Source organism: Eschrichtius robustus, chromosome 12 (assembly GCF_028021215.1).
Source record: "Eschrichtius robustus isolate mEscRob2 chromosome 12, mEscRob2.pri, whole genome shotgun sequence".
Taxonomy (NCBI): Eukaryota; Metazoa; Chordata; class Mammalia; order Artiodactyla; family Eschrichtiidae; genus Eschrichtius; species Eschrichtius robustus.
This window is the reverse complement of record NC_090835.1, coordinates 38677220-38695063: the sequence shown is the minus strand read 5'-3', so window position 1 is coordinate 38695063 and position 17844 is coordinate 38677220. Positions and strand designations below refer to the sequence as shown.

The window sequence follows — 17844 nt, the reverse complement described above, 5'->3', positions numbered from 1 at the left end:
ATTTTAGTGGTTCACAGTTGTTTGATTATTCTAAGCACTGTTAACTGGAGCTTGTAAATTGTTTCTTTATGGTAAGATATTTGTGGTGAAGGAATTTGCTGAGTGCCCCATCTGCCTGGCAGTCTCAGTCTCTGTAATAGAACCTCATTTTCTCACAAGGAACGAAAAGACTTTTGGCTGTTTTGATTATTTATTTATTTGCTTTTTCATTTATTTATTTGTTTGTTTATATTTTGCCTCTTTGTTTTTGACTCAAATGACTCTTAGAATGGAAGTCTCTCATAGATCCCCTGGTAGACTATCTTTCCTAAGTCTTCCAGGACCTAAGCTAATGAAATCATCTCCAAGACTGCAGATCACTGATTTTCTTTCACAATGATAGAGGCATTTTCTGGGATCTTACTTTAAAATACACAAAAGAATGGCAGGGAATGGTGGTGGAGTGGGTGGAATATATTCTCAGCACCAGGTGCCTGTGTCGTCAGCTCCTGTGTTGTGTTTCAGGAACAGAGACCTTACTTCCACCAACTCTGAGCCTGGTGAGTAGGGCCCAGTGAAACACAGGTCAGCCATACTGCTTCAAAGAGCACAAATAAGGTTTTAGTTTTAGCAAGAGGTGGGTTGTGTCCTCCTAGGAAATGACATAAACTGGTCAGGCAGTAAACAGTGTTATTAAGGAGCATTTTAGAAAACATGTTTGTTGTGCTTTTGTCTGGACAAGAAAAGATATCAAGATAAGTAGCCGCCCAGAGGGCAGTGTCTCCTTGCTCCTCAATCTTTTTTTTTTTTTTTAAACATCTTTATTGGAGTATAATTGCTTTACAAGTGAATCAGCTATACATATAAATATATCCTCATATCTCCTCCCTCTTGCGTCTCCCTCCCGCCCTCTCTATCCCACCCCTATAGGTGGTCACAGAGCAGCGAGCTGATCTCCCTGTGCTCTGCGGCAGCTTCCCACTAGCTCTCTATTTTACATTTGGTAGTGTATATATGTCCATGCCACTCTCTCACTTCGTCCCAGCTTACCCTTCCCCCTCCCCATGTCCTCAAGTCCATTCTCTACATCTGCATCTTTATTCCTGTCCTGCCCCTAGGTTCTTCATAACCAATTTTTTTTTTTTTGGTTCCATATATACGTGTTAGCATACAGTATTTGTTTTTCTCTTTCTGACTTACTTCACTCTGTATGACAGACTCTAGGTCCATCCACCTCCCTACAAATAACTCAATTTCATTTCTTTTTATGGCTGAGTAATATTCCATTGTATATATGTGTCACATCTTCTTTATCCATTCATCTGTCGATGGACACTTAGGTTGCTTCCATGTCCTGGCTGTTGTAAATAGAGCTGCAGTGAACATTGTGGTACATGACTCTTTTTGAATTGTGGTTTTCTCAGGGTATATGCCCAGTAATGGGATTGCTGGGTCGTGTGGTAGTTCTATTTTTGCTCCTCAATATTAATTGGACCCTCAAGTGCTATTCTGTTTCTGGTGGAGTTTCCATCAGGGCCTCACCTCCTGGTTGCTCAGAGGGCAACTCGGTTTCTGTTGGGTGAAAGGCCATTCTAAGCAGAGGGTACACGGCAGTCAGTGGACCAAGCTAGAGTTGTTGTCAGTGGACCAAGCTAGAGTTGTCACAGAGCATTCTGTGTACTTCCTTCAGGATTTTTGGCCTCTGCTTCCCTCCTTCCTTCCTTTCCTTTTCTCTTTCTGTCTCATTCTGGTTTTGGCCTTAGGGGATACTGAATTTTACAAGATGTTTGAACTGTAACATATCCTTGTACCAGAAGGAATGAGCCTAGCTGCTTTGCAAAAGAGTTCTATAAAAACTACCCTTTTATACTGAGGGGAATGACATATGGTCAGCCCTCCATATGCACAGGTTCTGCATCTGCAGATACAGAAGACCAGCTATACTACACCATTTTATTTTGTTTTATTTTATTTTATTTTTTGTATAAATTTATTTATTTTATCTATTTTTGGCTGCGTTGGGTCTTCGTTGCTGCACACGGGCTTTTCTCTAGTTGCAGCGAGCGGGGGCTACTCTTCCTTGTGGTGCACAGGCTTATTGCTGTGGCTTCTCTTGTTGCGGAGAATGGGCTCTAGGCGCACGGGCTTCAGTAGTTGTGGTTCGCGGGCTCTAGAGCGCAAGCTCAGTAGTTGTGGCTCACGGGCTTAGTTGCTCTGCGGCATGTGGGATCTTCCTGGACCAGGTCTCGAACCCCTGTCTCCTGCATTGGCAGGCGGATTCTTAACCACTGTGCCACCAGGGAAGCCCTACTAAACCATTTTAGATGAGACTTCAGCATCCTTGGATTTTGGTATCCGTGGGGGTCCTGGAACCAATCTCCCACAGTTACCAAGAGATACATCTGTTTTAAAACTGTTATTTTGTTCCTCTTGCTTTACTCTTTCAGCAGGTCCATTTGATTGCTGTTGGTGTTGAAATTCCTGGTAGTGTACTTACTAGCAGCCCTCTTTGTCTTAGACACAGCACCTAAAGTAATTGTAGGTGCTTTAAGAACATAAAGAGCACCTTGAGCAGGCCTGTTGGAGGATTGGCAGTGCTATCAAGAAACAGAGTCTTTATGGCAGTCTCTCTAAAAACTCCCTGTGGGGCCATTGCCTGTGAATTTCTTTAGACTTACCTTGTGCACCTTTTCATCAGAAACCACCTCTTTTTTTTTTTTTTTTTTTTTTTTTGGCTGCGTTGGGTCTTTGTTGCTGCACGCAGACTTTCTCTAGTTGTGGCGAGTGGGGCCTACTCTTCATTGTGGTGTGCAGGCTTCTCATTGCGGTGGCTTCTCTTGTGTAGCATGGGCTCTAGGCGCACGTGCTTCAGTAGTTGCAGCACGCGGGCTTCAGTAGAGAAGCCACCTCTTTGGTGTGGCAAATATTATGAGTTGGCTGACACCCTGGAAGTTTAAAAACGAAGAAAAGCAATATGGTGAAAAGAAAACCTGACATTCAGTTCCGTGTAAGTTGCTAACTAGCTCTATAATCTTGGGCAGCGTGCTCCATGTATCTCAGCCATACTTTCCCATGTGGAAATAGGTATTATATATGTCCTATTGTGAGGATTTATCAAGATGACATTTGTGAAGAATGCGTTTATAAACTGTAATTACTTTGTGAATAAAGATTACTATCTCTGATAGACAGTACCAGTTCTCAGCCACCAGTAACTTGATTCTCCCATCCTGTGTTTGGAAGAAGCACAAATCTACAAAGAGGGCTTGCTCATTTTTCAGAGTGAGTTGTATTCACAAGGCTCACATACTTTCCCCCTGCCTTTGATCCTGTCTGTCTCCGTCTCTCTCCATACTTGAATGGGGTGATCTGTTATGTCACACGGCAATCATATTCTCAATACAGAGTATAACTGTGACTGTGCTTGTGGGAGATCTTCAGAAAAGATGCAAAGCTGCTGGCCAGAAAGGTTCTTTCCTTTCCATTTTCTCTTTTACCTCCCCAGTACCTTAAGAATCCTTGGGCTTGGTTATAAGCCAGCTGGAAGTTACGATAGAGTCTCAATTCTCTGACCCAAGTCCTTTTCACAGGTTAACAGTCACAAAATGGAGTTATGAAGTCTCCAAGAGCAGCAGATGAAAAGGGAAATGGAAATGTGAATGTTGAATTTAGCAGCCCTCAGACCCAGAATATGCTACTCTCTAGTGTCCCTGAGGTGGAGAGTAAGGACTTGCTTTGCTGTTCAGGAGTGTGATTATCTCTTGCTGCTTGCAGCTTCTTCACATTAAGACCCTTTGAAATATACTTAGGGACGCATATATGTGACTTTGTCAAGTGAGAGCTTTGGGCTTGGGAGGATTCTAGCAGGTTTTAATCTAATTTACGCCTAATCTAACACGACTGAGAAAGGGGGTGTCTTTGGTTTTACTTTCAAATATATGGTGGTACATCTTTAGAAGCCAGATGTGGTTAATCAGACTTGTCTTCATGGTACCTTTGCTTCCAGTGGCTTAATAAATAACCCAATAATTCAAATGATGAATAAAAATTCTAGTGTGTGAAGGTGGTAGGTAATAGACAATTAAAAGTGGTCAACCAAAAAGTTACGAAATCATCCTACCCACTTATTAATCCAACTCCCCACAGGTTATTTCCCTAGGAGACACTGGCATATCTTTACTCTATGAAATCTGAACAAAAGACCTGGCAGGAATGGGGAGGAGTACAGTATAAGTCACGCCTGTGCTTGGTACATCTGGGCAGCCGCTGTATGATAACACCTGGGGAATCAAATCATAAATCAGCCTGATTGTTCTCATTCGAGTTTTTTGTGTCTGTTTATTCTTTTTTTTTTTAGAATTTTTTAAAAAACATATTTATTTATTTATTTGTTTCGGGTCTTAGTTGCAGTACGTGGGATTCTCCACTGCGGCACACAGGCTGCTCGTTGCGGGGCGTGGGCTTCTCTAGTTGTGGTGCGTGAGCTCAGTAGTTGCGGGGCGTGGGCTTAGTTGCCCCGAGGCAGTGGGATTTTAGTTCCCCTACCAGGGATCGAACCTGTGTCCCCTGCATTGGAAGGCAGATTCTTAACCATTGGACCACCAGGGAAGTCCCGTGTCTGTTTATTCTTATTAAAACAGTTGGCTCCCGGGCTTCCCTGGTGGCGCAGTGGTTAAGAATGTGCCTGCTAATGCAGGAGGCATGGGTTTGAGCCCTGGTCTGGGAGGATCCCACATGCTGCGGAGCAGCTAAGCCCGTGCGCCACAACTACTGAGCCTGCGCTCTAGAGCCTTTGAGCCACAGCTACTGAAGCCCGCCGTCCTAGAGCCCGTGCTCCACAACAAGAGAGGCCACCGCAATGAGAAGACCCCACGCAGCCATAAATAAATAAATAAATAAATAAATTTATTAAAAAACAATTGTCTCTGTTCTTCAATAGTGATGGGTTTAACAACCATTTTGTATTCTTTAGCAGTGGTGTCTGGTAGCCTCATGTCTAACTATGTGCAGATTGAAAAGAAAGGGCCGCCTTAGTTGTAGGGGACTCTGAGGAATAAGAAATCAGTGGTTAGGACTCTGCACTTCCGTTGCAGGGGGTACGGGTTCAATCCCTGGTCCGGGAACTAGGATCCCGAAAGCCTCGTGCTGCTGCCAAAAAAAAAAAGAAATCATGCATGCCTTTGTAACACATGAATTGAAGGTAATCTTCTCAAATTGATATGTTGTGAGTACTCCTAGCAGGGGGAGGAGTTCCCTAGCCTCGACAGAAAGTCATCAACGGCTCCTGGAACATCATATTTGTTATCTGATAAGTATGACGTGCTCCTTGCCTTAGGAATTCCTGAATCTACTGATGCCTCCAAGTGGTGCAATCAGAATTTGCAATTGACTGCAATTCACAGTAGTGCCTTGTTCTGATGGCACTGTTCACTGTTCAAGTGGCAACCCACATGTTTTATGGACTGGGTGTACAGGTGTACACGACAGCAGTACGTTCCTCTAAAGCCACTGTGTGCTAAAGCACTCCAGTCTTCCAGGGATAGTTGGATCCATTCAGTCTTTTTTTCATTCCATAACTGCTTATTAAGCTCCTTTTCTGTACCAAGTACTGGGCTTGGTACTGGTAATAAAAGACCAGCAAGATTTAGCCTGGTTGATCAGATTTGGCCCAGCATTTGAAAACTAACACTAAGTGCTGTCATAAAGATACAGGTTCTGACATGCAGTGGCCATTCCCTTATGAAAGCTTAGTCTTTCAGTAGATTGAAATGGGGTGTGAAGTATTATCACCTGACAAGCAAGTAAGATGAAGTGAGTAACTAATCTGATGAATGAGTGACTAGTCCTCTTCTAGCACTTAGGGCTCGAAATACAGGTATTGAGCCCTAACTACATCCCATGCTAAGCACTTGACATGTATTAATTTACTTAATCTTCATAACCACCTTATGAAGTAGGTACTGTTATTCCTACTTTACAAATGAGGAAACTGAAGCTCAGAGAAGTTAAGGACCTTGCTGAAGGTCATGGAGTGGAGGCATGATGCAAGTTTAGGGAACCTGACCCAGAGTCCATATTCTTAAATAACATGATACACTGCCTCTGGGTGGAAGGGTATCATCTTAACCAACCTCCTGTATAGGTAGAGCTTGGCAGAGTGATAATCCCCTGACCCTCCCTGTCTGCAGAGCTTTTTCTCTTTCCTGGATTGGCTCCTAGAGCAGATTACCTATCCCTAAGAGTGAGCAGGAGTTGCCAAATGCAGCAGGCAGTCCCTTATCTACAGCCCCAGAAGTGAATCTGCCTCTGCCTTTCACCAGCTGGGTAACCTTGCCTCTCTGAGCATGTTTCGTCGTCTGTAAAATGGAGATAATGATCATGGGATCATTTAGGGGTTAAATGAGATAACATACTTAACAGTTTCTGGCTCTGAGTAAGCACTTAAAAAATGTTAGCAAATTTTTATTATCATTGTCCTCTAGCCTTGAGAACAAACCATGAAACAGTTTCTCAGAGACCAGATTCTAGGACTTAGGTAGGTGGGCAGGTTTTTTTTTTTTGTTTTGTTTTATTTTCACAAGACAATAATTTTATTCTATGTATTTCTCTTGACTCTTTTGGTGTGAAAAGCAGAGAGGTAAAGCATTATTTGACAGATGTATGGATTCAAGCAAGAAACTGAGGTCCAATTGCAAAGAAATGCCTTGTATAACTCAGAGCCCTGTCTGAGGAGACACAGAGGACCCTAGAGGGCGGAGAATGAACACAGCGCAGGGGCTAGTTCCAGAGTCGCATCCTCGGTTAGTTCACTTGCAAGTGTGGGTGAGGGTCCCTTGTCAGTAGGCAGAGATTTTTTTTTCCTCTGCTCTAACACATATCTGCTGTCTAGTGTTTATTAAACAAAATTTATTTTTTTCTTGATGTGAAAGAACTCGTGTCTTGTCCAAAATGCAGAGGCAAAGGAGCTCTGTAACTGCAGGCTTGTTGAACCCCTTTTCCCACCTATTCTGGTGCCAGGCTTTCCCAAAGTGCTTATTTGCCAATGGTTGCTCCTCAGTTCTCATGGCCAGCTCACTCTGAAGGCTCCAAGCCACAGTGATGCTGCTGCCACCACCGCCACCACCACCACTGCTGCCACTACCAGCCATTCAGTTTCCTGCTCTAAGGATGTGACCTGCCGTGAAGCTTTCACATTCCTCTTTTCTTCCTGTCTTCGGTGTTGTACCTCTTTCTTTTGGTGCTTTTGCCATGCAGCAGTATTGCAAAAAAAGTTTTCAGGCACCAAAGTTAAGAGCCCTTACTACCTTGCCAAGGGGATTTGAGTTAGCCATGGAAAAGAAGATAATGAGAGGGCTCCTGTGCCTCTGTGCTTCAGAAGGAAAGAGTTTGCTTCTTGACAGTGTGCTAGCTCCCTAGCCAGGTGGGGGACGTGCTGGGACTACATGACCTCTGGAGGAGTAGACTGCCCAAAGACAGCGCCCCAACCCACAGGAGCCAAGGCTGAAGACTGATTTCACCTTCTCCCGTTCCCTTTCCCTAAGCTTAAGCTTGCTCTGCCACACTGTCCCAAGTCTGTGGCTTATAACAGCCATTTCCTTTTGCCGATGAATAAGCCCACTCTTTGTAAAATGTTTCAACTTGGGGACTGGAAAGGCTCTCTGTGCTTTCCTGTCTCTTTGTTTCTCCAAAGGTTAATGTTGATGGCTTCTGTCTTTGTCTTTACAGGGAACTCTAATGATCCATGACAAAGAGGTCACCCTTGAGTATGTACCAAGCCTGGATTTTTGGTACTGCAAACGGGTAAGTGCCAAGAATTCCTCTCCTTAGAAGTAAGGATCCAGCATCACAGCTCCTCCACGTCTACAGGAACGCTGCCTGGTGTAGTGTGCATTGCCAAGGGCAAAGGTCTTCTTCCTTGGTTCATTTCAGATGAACTGGAGGCCAGGGCAAGATCATCTATAATTTCTGCTTCCCAGCTACTGCCTGTGGCCATAGAGGGTTCTGGGCCTGTAGTTGGAGACCTTTTCCCAAGGGCATATGCCATGCTTTCTGTTGATTACGAACTGAAAGAAAAACAGTCCCTTGACTTATAACCTCTCCCCAGTTACCCTTCCTGGGGTAAAGAGGATTTATTAGTGTTTGGAATGATGTATATAAAGAGGCTGGTTCTGTGAGAGGTACCCATTTTTTTTTAATATTCAGGGGTTTCCAAGGGTATAGAACTTTAGGTACCATGGTATTTTTCCTCTGTTCAACTTCATATTGTTCTTGAATGGCATATGTAAAGATTTTAGGCTATACTCTTTTTAGAAGTCCAGTTTGATTGCAAATGAGCATGAAAATATATTTTGTCATTTTTCATTGCTACTATTTAGTTTCAAAAATAAGTTTGAAAAATCTATATAAAGTTTCTGAACCAAGATTCATTAAAAGTGTTGTAGAACTTGATAAAATTAAGTAAAAGCTTTAGCTTTACATTTTGGAATACAATTTGGATAGCTGTGATTGTCATTGACCAAAGTATTCATAGTTCATGGATGTAGTACCTTAAGCTGTCAATTTAGGAAAACATTTAACTATTTTTTAAAAGGTGATGAAATACACATAACATTAAATTTACCATTTTAACCATTTTAAAGCATATAATTCAGTAGCCTTAAGTACATTCACAATGAAGTGCAATCATCAACACTATCTAATTCTAGAACTTTTTCATCACCCTAAAAAGAAACCCCATATCTATTAAACAGTCTCTCCCCATTCCCGTTTCCCTCAGTTTCTGGAAACCACTATTACTATTCTGTTTTTTATCTCTATGAATGTGCCTATTCTGAACATTCCATGTAAGTAGAACCATATATTATGTGACCTTTTGTGTCTGCCTTCTTTCACTTAGCATGTTTTCAAGGTTCATCCATGTTATTATGTGTATCAGTACTTCATTTATTTTTAATGGCTGAATAATATTATATGGATATACCACATCTTATCTATTCATCAGTTGATGGACATTTGATTTGTTTCTACTTCTTGGCTATTGAGAATAAGACTGCTATGAATATTTATGTGCAAGTTTTTGTTTGAAAACCTGTTTTCAGTTCTTTTGGAACTGCCCAGGAATAGAATTGTTGGGTCATGTGGTACTTTTCATTTTTTAACTCTTTGAGGAACCAATAAACTGTTTTCCACAGACAGCAGCTGCACCATTTTGCATTCCCTCCAGCAGTGTCTGAGGGTTCCAATTTGTCCACATCCTTGCCAACATTTGTTATATTCCCTTTTTTTTTTTTTTTGATAGTAGCCATCAAACTATTTCACAACCACCAGTGGGTGTGAAATAGTATCTGATCATCATGATTATGATGATGATTTGCATTCCCCTAATGACTAATGATGTTGAGCATCTTTTCTTGTGTTTGTAGCCACTAGTATATCTTCTTTGGAAAAATGTTTATTCAAGTCCATTTTTGATTAGATTGTCTTTTTTTTTTTTTTTGGAGTATAGTTGATTTACAGTGTTGTGTTAGTTTCAGGTGTACAGGAAAGTGAATCAGGTATACATATACTTATATCCACTCTTTTTTAGATTCTTTTCCCATATAGGCCATTACAGAGTATTGAGTAGAGTTCCCTGTGCTATACAGTGTAGGTCCTTATTAGTTAATCTATTTTATATATAGTAGTGTGTGTATGTCATTCCCAGTCTTCCAATATATCCCTCCCCTCTGTCTTCTTGTTAAGTTGTAAGAGTTCTTGGGAATTCCCTGGTGGTCCAGTGGTTAGGACTTGGCGCTTTGACTGCAGTGGCAGTCCTTGGTCGGGGAACTAAGATCCCACAAGCCGTGTGGTGTGGCCAAAAAAAAAAAAAAGAGGGCTTCCCTGGTGGCGCAGTGATTGAGAATCTGCCTGCCAATGCAGGGGACACGGGTTCAAGCCCTGGTCTGGGAAGATCCCACATGCCGCGGAGCAACTGGGCCCATGAGCCACAATTACTGAGCCTGCGCGTCTGGAGCCTGTGTTCCGCAACAAGAGAGGCCGCGATAGTGAGAGGCCCGCGCACCGCGATGAAGAGTGGCCCCCGCTTGCCACAACTAGAGAAAGTCCTCGCACAGAAACGAAGACCCAACACAGCCATAAATAAATAAATAAATAAAGAGGATGCATTTCAAATAGTAAAAAAAAAAAAAGAAAGAAAAAGTTGTAAGAGTTCTTTATATATTCTGGATGTTTATCCCTTATCAGATATGTGATTTGCAAATATTTTCTCCCATTCTGTGTGTTGTCTTTCACTTTCTTGATAGTGTCCTTTGATACACAAGGTTTTAATTTTGATAAAGTCCAATTCATCTATTTTTTTTCTTTTTCTTTTTTTTAAATTTATTTATATATTTATTTATTTTGGGCTGCGTTGGGTCTTCGTTGCTGTGCGCGGGCTTTCTCTAGTTGCAGTGAGCGGGGGCTGCTCTTCATTGGGGTGCGCGGACTTCTCATTGCGGTGGCTTCTCTTGTTGCAGAGCGCGGGCTTCAGTAGTTGTGTCTCGCGGGCTCTAGAGCGCAGGCTCAGTAGTTGTGGTGCACGGGCTTAGGTGCTCCACGGCATGTGGGATCCTCCTGGACCAGGGCTCAAACCTGTGTCTCCTGCATTGGCAGGTGGATTCTTAACCACTGCGCCACCAGGGAAGCCCCTATTTTTTTTTCTTTGATTGCTTGTCCTTTGGTGTCATGAAACCATTGCCAAAGCCAGGGTCTTGAAGACTTATCCATATGTTTTCTTCTAAGAAATTTATAGTTTTGGCTTTTATATTTAGATCTTTGGTCTATTTTGAGTTAATTTTTGTTCCGGGTATGACGTAAGGGTCCAGTTTCATTCTTTGGAATGTGGATATTCAGTTTTCCCAGCACCATTTGTTGAATTAACTATTATTTCCCCGTTGAATGGTTTTGGTACTCTTGTTGGAAATCATTTGACCATAGATGTATAGGTTTATTTCTATAGACTCTCAGTTTTATTCTGTTGATCTATGTTTTTATCCTTATGCCAGTACCACACTGTTTTTTGTTTTTGTTTTTTTGGCTGCGTTGGGTCTTCGTTGCTGCGCATGGGCCTTCTCCAGTTGCGGCGAGCAGGAGCACTCTTCGCTGTGGTGCGGTGGCTTCTCCTGTTGTGGCACACAGGCTCTAGGCACGCGGGCCTCAGCATTTGCAGCATGTGGGCTCAGTAGTTGTTGCTCGTGAGGGCTCAGTAGTTGTGGCTCGTGAGAGCTCAGTAGTTGTGGCGCACAGGCCCAGCCGCTCCACGGCATGTGGGATCTTCCCGGATCAGGGCTCGAACCTGCGTCCCCTGCATTGGCAGGCAGATTCTTAACCACTGCGCCACCAGGGAAGCCCCCCACACTGTTTTGATTACTGTAACTCTTTAGTAAGTTTTGCAGTCGGGAAGTGTGAGTCCTTCGATTTTGTTCTTCTTTTTCAAAATTGTTTTGGCTACTCAGGGTCCCTTGCAATTTCATATACATTTGAGGATCTGCTTTTCCATTTCTGCAAAAAAAGGCCATTAGAATTTTGAGAACATTTTGCATTTTAATAGTGATTGCCTCTACGTCTTGGAATTATGAGTGATTTTCCCCTGTCTCTTAAACTTTCCATTATTAGCTATAATGCACACGTATTGTTTATTTTATAATCAGAGATGGAGGGAGCTAGCATTAAAGGGAAAGTTTTGAACTCTATTTTCTGTTAACCAGCAGAAAAAAATGTTAATATCTGACATCAGAATTATACAGCTGTTGCCAAGGCTGTTGTTTGAAAGAACAGAATAGCTTGGTTAAATTGTTCCCTAAAATGGCAGGCCACTTGTTCAGCTGTTTCAGAGGTACTTTGTAATTTCTGTGCTTTTCTGGAAGAGTTGAGGTGCCAACCCTGCATATGTGATCTTTGGCCTGATGTGAAATGCACTGACTTTTTAAAAAGTTCATAGCAGCATTACTCATAATAACCAAAAAGTGGAAACAACCCAAATGCCCATCAACTGATGAATGGATAAACAAAATGTGGTATAGCCATACAATGGAATGCTATTTAGCAGTGAAAAGGAATGAAGTATTGATAGGTGCTACAACATGAATGAACTGGGAAAAGGCTATGCCAGATGCAAAAGATTAATTCTATAGGACTGGGGGTGAGAATGGGAGATGACTCCACCAGGTTTCTTTTTGGGATGAAGAAAATGTTCTAAAGTTAGATTATGGTGATGATTGTATTATAGATATACTAGAAATCATTGAATTGGACACTTAAAACTGTTGAATTTTATGGTATTTAAATTATACCTACTCAGGTTAGGATCCTGATTCCCCCACTTACAGCTCTGCTGTACAGTCATCCAACGGTATCTGTGGGGGATTGATTCCAAGACCCCTTGCTGATATCAAAATCCACAGATGCTCAAGTCGCTTATATAAAATGATGTAGTATTTGCACATAACCTAGGCACATCCTCTCATGTACTTTAAATCATCTCTAGATTACTTATAGTAGATAATACAATGTAAATGCTATGTAAATAGCTGCCGGCATGTGGCAAATTCAAGTTTTGTTTTTTGGAACTTTCTGGAATTTTTTTTCCCCAAATATATTTGATCTGTAGTTGGTTAATCTGCAGATGTGGAACCTGTGGATATGGAGGGCCAACTGTAATAACAAATAGCCCTCAAATCCTAGTGACTTACATTGACAAACATATTCTTCACTCACATTACATGTCCAGGGACTGCGGGCAGTTGCTACAGTTTGGCTTCATGGCTGCTCAGTCTGGGACCCAGGTGGAAGGAGTTAGTCCCACATCAGGACTCCTGGCCAAGGGAAAGAACAGGACGCTCATCTACACAAGCATTGGCTCTTAAAGCTTCTGCCAGACCTGTGTAGATCACGTTCACTCACGCTCCATTGACCAAAGCAAGACATGTGGCAAGGCTGACAGTGAAGTCCCTCACCCTACAGGGAGGCACCACAGTCACTTGACAATGGGCAGGGCTGTGTGTATGATCTCCTTACAGAGAAGGGAACAATAAAGTAATTGACTTTAATCACCTTGCTCAAGTGACTTAACCTCTCCAGGCCTCAGTTTCATTATCTACAAATTGGGGAGATAATAGTTGTCTGGATCAGTAAGTGACCACATGTAAAGTAAAGTAAGTCCAGTACATGCTGTGTGCTGTTTAATCATTAGCTGCTGCTGCTTTTATTATTATTCTCTCCTCCATTTGGTATTCTTTTACTCAACCTACAAGGCCCTACTCATATAGAATCCTTTTCATGGTTCCTGCTCTTTTGGTTTCTTACCAGTCAACTCCGTCCTTCTAACACTCTGAGCTCAGTGGCAAAAGTTCAGGTTTGGGGCTGTGTTTGGGGTTGGGCAATGATAGACTTGCCTTTTTGTTCATAGGTTCAGACAAGAAGAACTACATTCACAATGCAAAGTGTCTCTTCCCTTGTTCTAGGGTAGTGAATGTAACTTTTCCTTTTAACATCCTCAGAATAGCTGCCAGAGACACTACTTATGGATCTTCTTCCTCCTTCCGTGCCCTTTTTAAAATCAGTGTTTGAAAAAGGAATTTATCACTGGATTCTTCTCAGTTCCAGCCAAGCCTGAATAGGGTTGTCATAACCAGTTCAGGATCAAATTTTGGATGCAGACTGAGTGGTAACAGCTTTAGGGCAGTATATCCTATAAACCACTTAATAATCCAGTTTTCTTAGTCGAGTTTACTTCCTGTAGAAATCCTTGTCCAGAGCAAAAGCATTTGGGGCTGCTCCAAGGTCCATATACCCTGTCAGAGGCAGCTCTCAAACAGCAGCTCATCAGAGTCTATGTCAGCTCTGATGAGTGGAAGACATCAGACTGATTAGGTTTTAAGGTGATCTGGGATATGGCTTATTTCTTTCATTTTTCGGCAGTTGTTGCTGTGTTGGATATACGTAAGATTTTTAAAAAAATTTTTTTTGGTCAATTTGAATTCTTTTCCTTTCCCTTGTAGTGTAAGGCCAGCACTGGTGGACACCGATCTTCATGTTCATTCTGCAAGTGCCCAAGGGAAGGTGAGTGGTGGTAGAGATGGAGGTGGTAGTTTTTATTTTGTGCACTGAGCAAAACAAATTTCATGCTTTCCTTGGCTTCAAAGAGTGATCATCCCTAAATACAGGATGATCTGTAAAGCTCTTAAAAGTGCAATGTGATAGCTAACTTCGTGTGACCTGTTAGTAAATAGTTTTGGATCTCAGAGTTCTGCCAGGGGAATGAGATGGGTTATGGGCTCCTTACCCATAACCCAGCTGACCAGAGGTCAGTAGTATTGTTACTCAGAATACATTTAAGGATATTAGATTGAGAAAGAGTCTACATGGCATTAGTCCATGTGGACACCCCACCCACCCTGCCCCAGCTTCTTTGAAGTTATTGGGAATAATTTGCTTTTGTTATTATTTTCTCATTTACGTTCTAAACATTTGAGGATATACAACACAAAAACATTTGTTAAAGTAACAGTAAAAATATAAACAAGAGACAATAATCAGGGTTGAGGGTATGTGTTATTTTTATAGAGTAATAAACCTAACAGCTTCTCAGTAACTTGGTTTTAAAGTTAATTTCTCCTGAGAACCTGTAGGTAAACAACCTTGAAGAGTCTGTCAAAGGCATCCGTAACAATAGTCCTATAACAATGACTGTTATGTGCCTCTTTCTGATATTATCCTGTAAGGGAAGCTAGTGCATGACCATAACATACAGTTCAGTGCTGGGATCCTGTTAGTCTTCTGAAAGATCTGTTTGTTCCAAGGTTAGAACTTAGCATGCCTACAAAGAATTCCTTAGCTGGGCTTTTGGCCTATAGTGGAGATTCTACTCTCTAGTGAGGGCTGTGAAGCAGGTGTTCTGAAAATCTTTGGGGAAGGCTCTACATGCTCTAGAGACCAAAGCAGCATGTGGGAAGGTGAGTAAATAACTTCCCCGTGGACAGGTTGGAGATCTTTAGCTTGTTGTATTACTTCAATTAGGCAAAATTGTGCTTTTTCCCTCAAGAAAGACTTCTTTCTCAGTCTACTCTAACAAATGAACAGATGGTTTATAAAAACCCTTGAGCACCATACCACTAAGATGGCTGACACAACTTTAACATGGAAACATACATAGCAAATATTCATTGGTCGCCTGTCACTGCTGTTAAGTAATCTCTACACTGCTCCCATAGAATATCTCTTTGAGCCTCATGACTTCCTCTAAGAATGAATTAATTGCAGAAATACCTCCAATTAACTGGACAAATTATCCTGCTTTAGAAAGAGATTTGAAATGAATCATTTACATTTTAAAGGACATTTGCCCATTGTAATTATTTGCATATAAATGAGCTGTGTGCAGGTAGGTCTCTTCTTAGCTTCTCCAGAGAATAGGGTGTCTGGTCTTACAGAATTTGAGCAGCTATCTTAGTACCATAACACTGGAAGAAGCAAGGCCCCTAGCCATACACGTTTGAGATAAGTGTTTCTAGCAAACTTCTAGCAAGGGCCATATCTTTGGTAATTTTGTCCCCAGATCTGTTCTATCATTGGTTATAATAGTAAAGTTCAGGGTCTCATGAAAGATTTAAATGTTGGGGAAGTGATAGAAAACTCTTAAGGTTAAATTTTTTAAATACTGGGTAGTTTCTTCTGTTTAACTATTTTATATGCTGTCTTATTAGCCGTGCTTAAAGTTTGTCAGAGGACTTTTTTGTAGGTCTTTCTTTGACTTTTAAAACTATTCCAGGGAATTCCCTGGCGGTCCAGTGGTTAGGACTTGGTGCTTTCACTGCTGTGGCCCGGGTTCAGTCCCTCGTCGGGGAACTAAGATCTCGCATGCCACATGGTGCAGCCAAACAAAACAAAATAAAAGCATTCCAGTATGAGTATTTGGTGGCAGGTAAGGAGGAATCACAGTGTTTGGGGGGATAAAACCTGTTGGAGATTCTCTTTCTGTTCTGTTCCTCTAGTGACAGAGGCCAAGCAAGAATTAATAACCTACCCTCAGCCTCAGAAAACATCCATACCAGCACCGTCAGAAAAACAACCCAGCCAACCAAGGTCAGCTGATAAGGAATCTGAACCCAAGAAGCGGGAAGAAGGACAAGAACCACGCTTGGGACATCAAAAGAGAGAAGCAGAAAGGTATCTCCCTCCTTCGCGGAGAGAAGGGCTCACCTTCCGAAGAGATCGAGAGAAGGAGCCATGGTCTGGGGAGACACGCCAGGATGGGGAAAGCAAAAGTAAGTGGTTTGTTGGGGCATGTACCAGACCGTGACCACCGTGGTTGGAACATAGATTGCTTGTGTTGTGGCTCTGGACCAGCAGCTTCCTACACCCTAGTAAAACTGCTCGGCCTGATTGAAGAGGCTCTTGCTTTTTGCTGGCCTCACTGAAGTAATCTATATCCTCCAAATAGCAAGTTGCTATTCAGGTGCGGCAAAGCATAACTTTAGATTTCTAAGTATTGGTGAAGAAAAATATGAAGTATTTGACTAGCATGTGTTATAGCACCAGCCTTGGTAGAGCAGGGTAACATCTGCAGTCATCTGCAGTAAAAAAAAAAAAAAAAAAAATATATATATATATATATATATATATACACACACACTCAGGCTCTGAGGACTTCAAAAATGTAAACCTTTCTTACTCTTTCCTTTCTCCTCTCCCATTTGTGCTTGGTTTGTTCAGCAATCATGCTAAAACGCATCTATCGTTCCACTCCACCTGAGGTGATAGTGGAAGTGCTGGAGCCCTACGTCCGCCTTACTACTGCTAACGTCCGTATCATCAAGAACAGAACAGGCCCCATGGGCCACACCTATGGCTTTATTGACCTTGACTCCCATGCGGTGAGTCATAGTTATCCGTCACCACCACCACCACCCCCTGGATCCCTCACCTCCTACCACCTCAGAACAGCCTAGGGATGGCTGGCTATAGAAACCTCAAGAAGGTTTGAAGGACTTTAATCTTGGAATTCTCATTTGCTACTTGGTACCATAACCCCTCTTATTCTTTTCTTGGGGTTCATTCAGGTGAAATGACTGCCCTTGAAAGTTGGAACTCTGAGTGGTTTTCCAGATCCATTTTTGTCTTGTGGCATTTACAGTTTCCAGTTAAAATAAAGTGACAGCTTAGTCACTTGTGGAAAATCTGAGGACTAAACCTTTTCAAGATTTTAGTGAATTTTCTGATTTCTTAAAATCATTTTGCCTGGCCACAGACAGTTTTATGTTTGATGGAAACAGAGCATTTCCTCTTTTTCCTCAAAGTGTTGCTTTAATAGATTTCTTGTGGCTTGAATTTTTAGTTGTGGGGCCCTTTTCTATGGAAGTAATGTGAGGATAGCAATGAAAATCATTGATATTTCTTAGATTTCACGCTCAGAAATCACAAGGGATTTTGTAAACTGAATCTGATGCAGTGACAGTTGCAGACTAAAAGAAGAGGATTTGAATTTCTGAAATTTATACCAAGAACTGATGTCTACTCTGACGGTTATTCTGATCAACCCTTCATTAAGAGTTGCCTGTTTTTGCCAGTGTGCTCTTAGCATTACAGTTATGACCAGAACATAATGTTTAGAAATTTTTCTTTTGAGAAGGAAAATCCATGTTCAGTTTTCTTTCAAGGGACATGTCCTTTTCTCTCTTTGGGTTTAAATGAGTCTTTGGTTCCCCAGGAAGCTCTTCGCGTAGTGAAGATCTTGCAGAACCTTGATCCACCATTTAGCATTGATGGGAAGATGGTAGCTGTAAACCTGGCCACTGGAAAACGAAGGTAAAGCAGAGGGGTGCTACCCCA

General features: G+C 41.9%; 1 protein-coding gene across 4 annotated transcripts in view; it reads left to right on the top strand.

Moving 5' to 3' along the window:
• Positions 1-17844, top strand: part of RBM6 (RNA binding motif protein 6) — a 104647-nt gene that overhangs the window by 74691 nt on the left and 12112 nt on the right. For 3 of the 4 annotated variants that reach the window (XM_068558129.1, XM_068558131.1, XM_068558132.1), the window contains 5 exons: positions 7705-7779; positions 14016-14076; positions 16008-16280; positions 16729-16889; positions 17723-17820. In XM_068558129.1, the coding sequence (XP_068414230.1) occupies positions 7705-7779; positions 14016-14076; positions 16008-16280; positions 16729-16889; positions 17723-17820 (668 nt within the window). Of the gene's footprint in view, positions 1-6612; positions 6780-7704; positions 7780-14015; positions 14077-16007; positions 16281-16728; positions 16890-17722; positions 17821-17844 lie in introns of all 4 variants that reach the window. The other variant, XM_068558130.1, reaches the window with a different exon arrangement.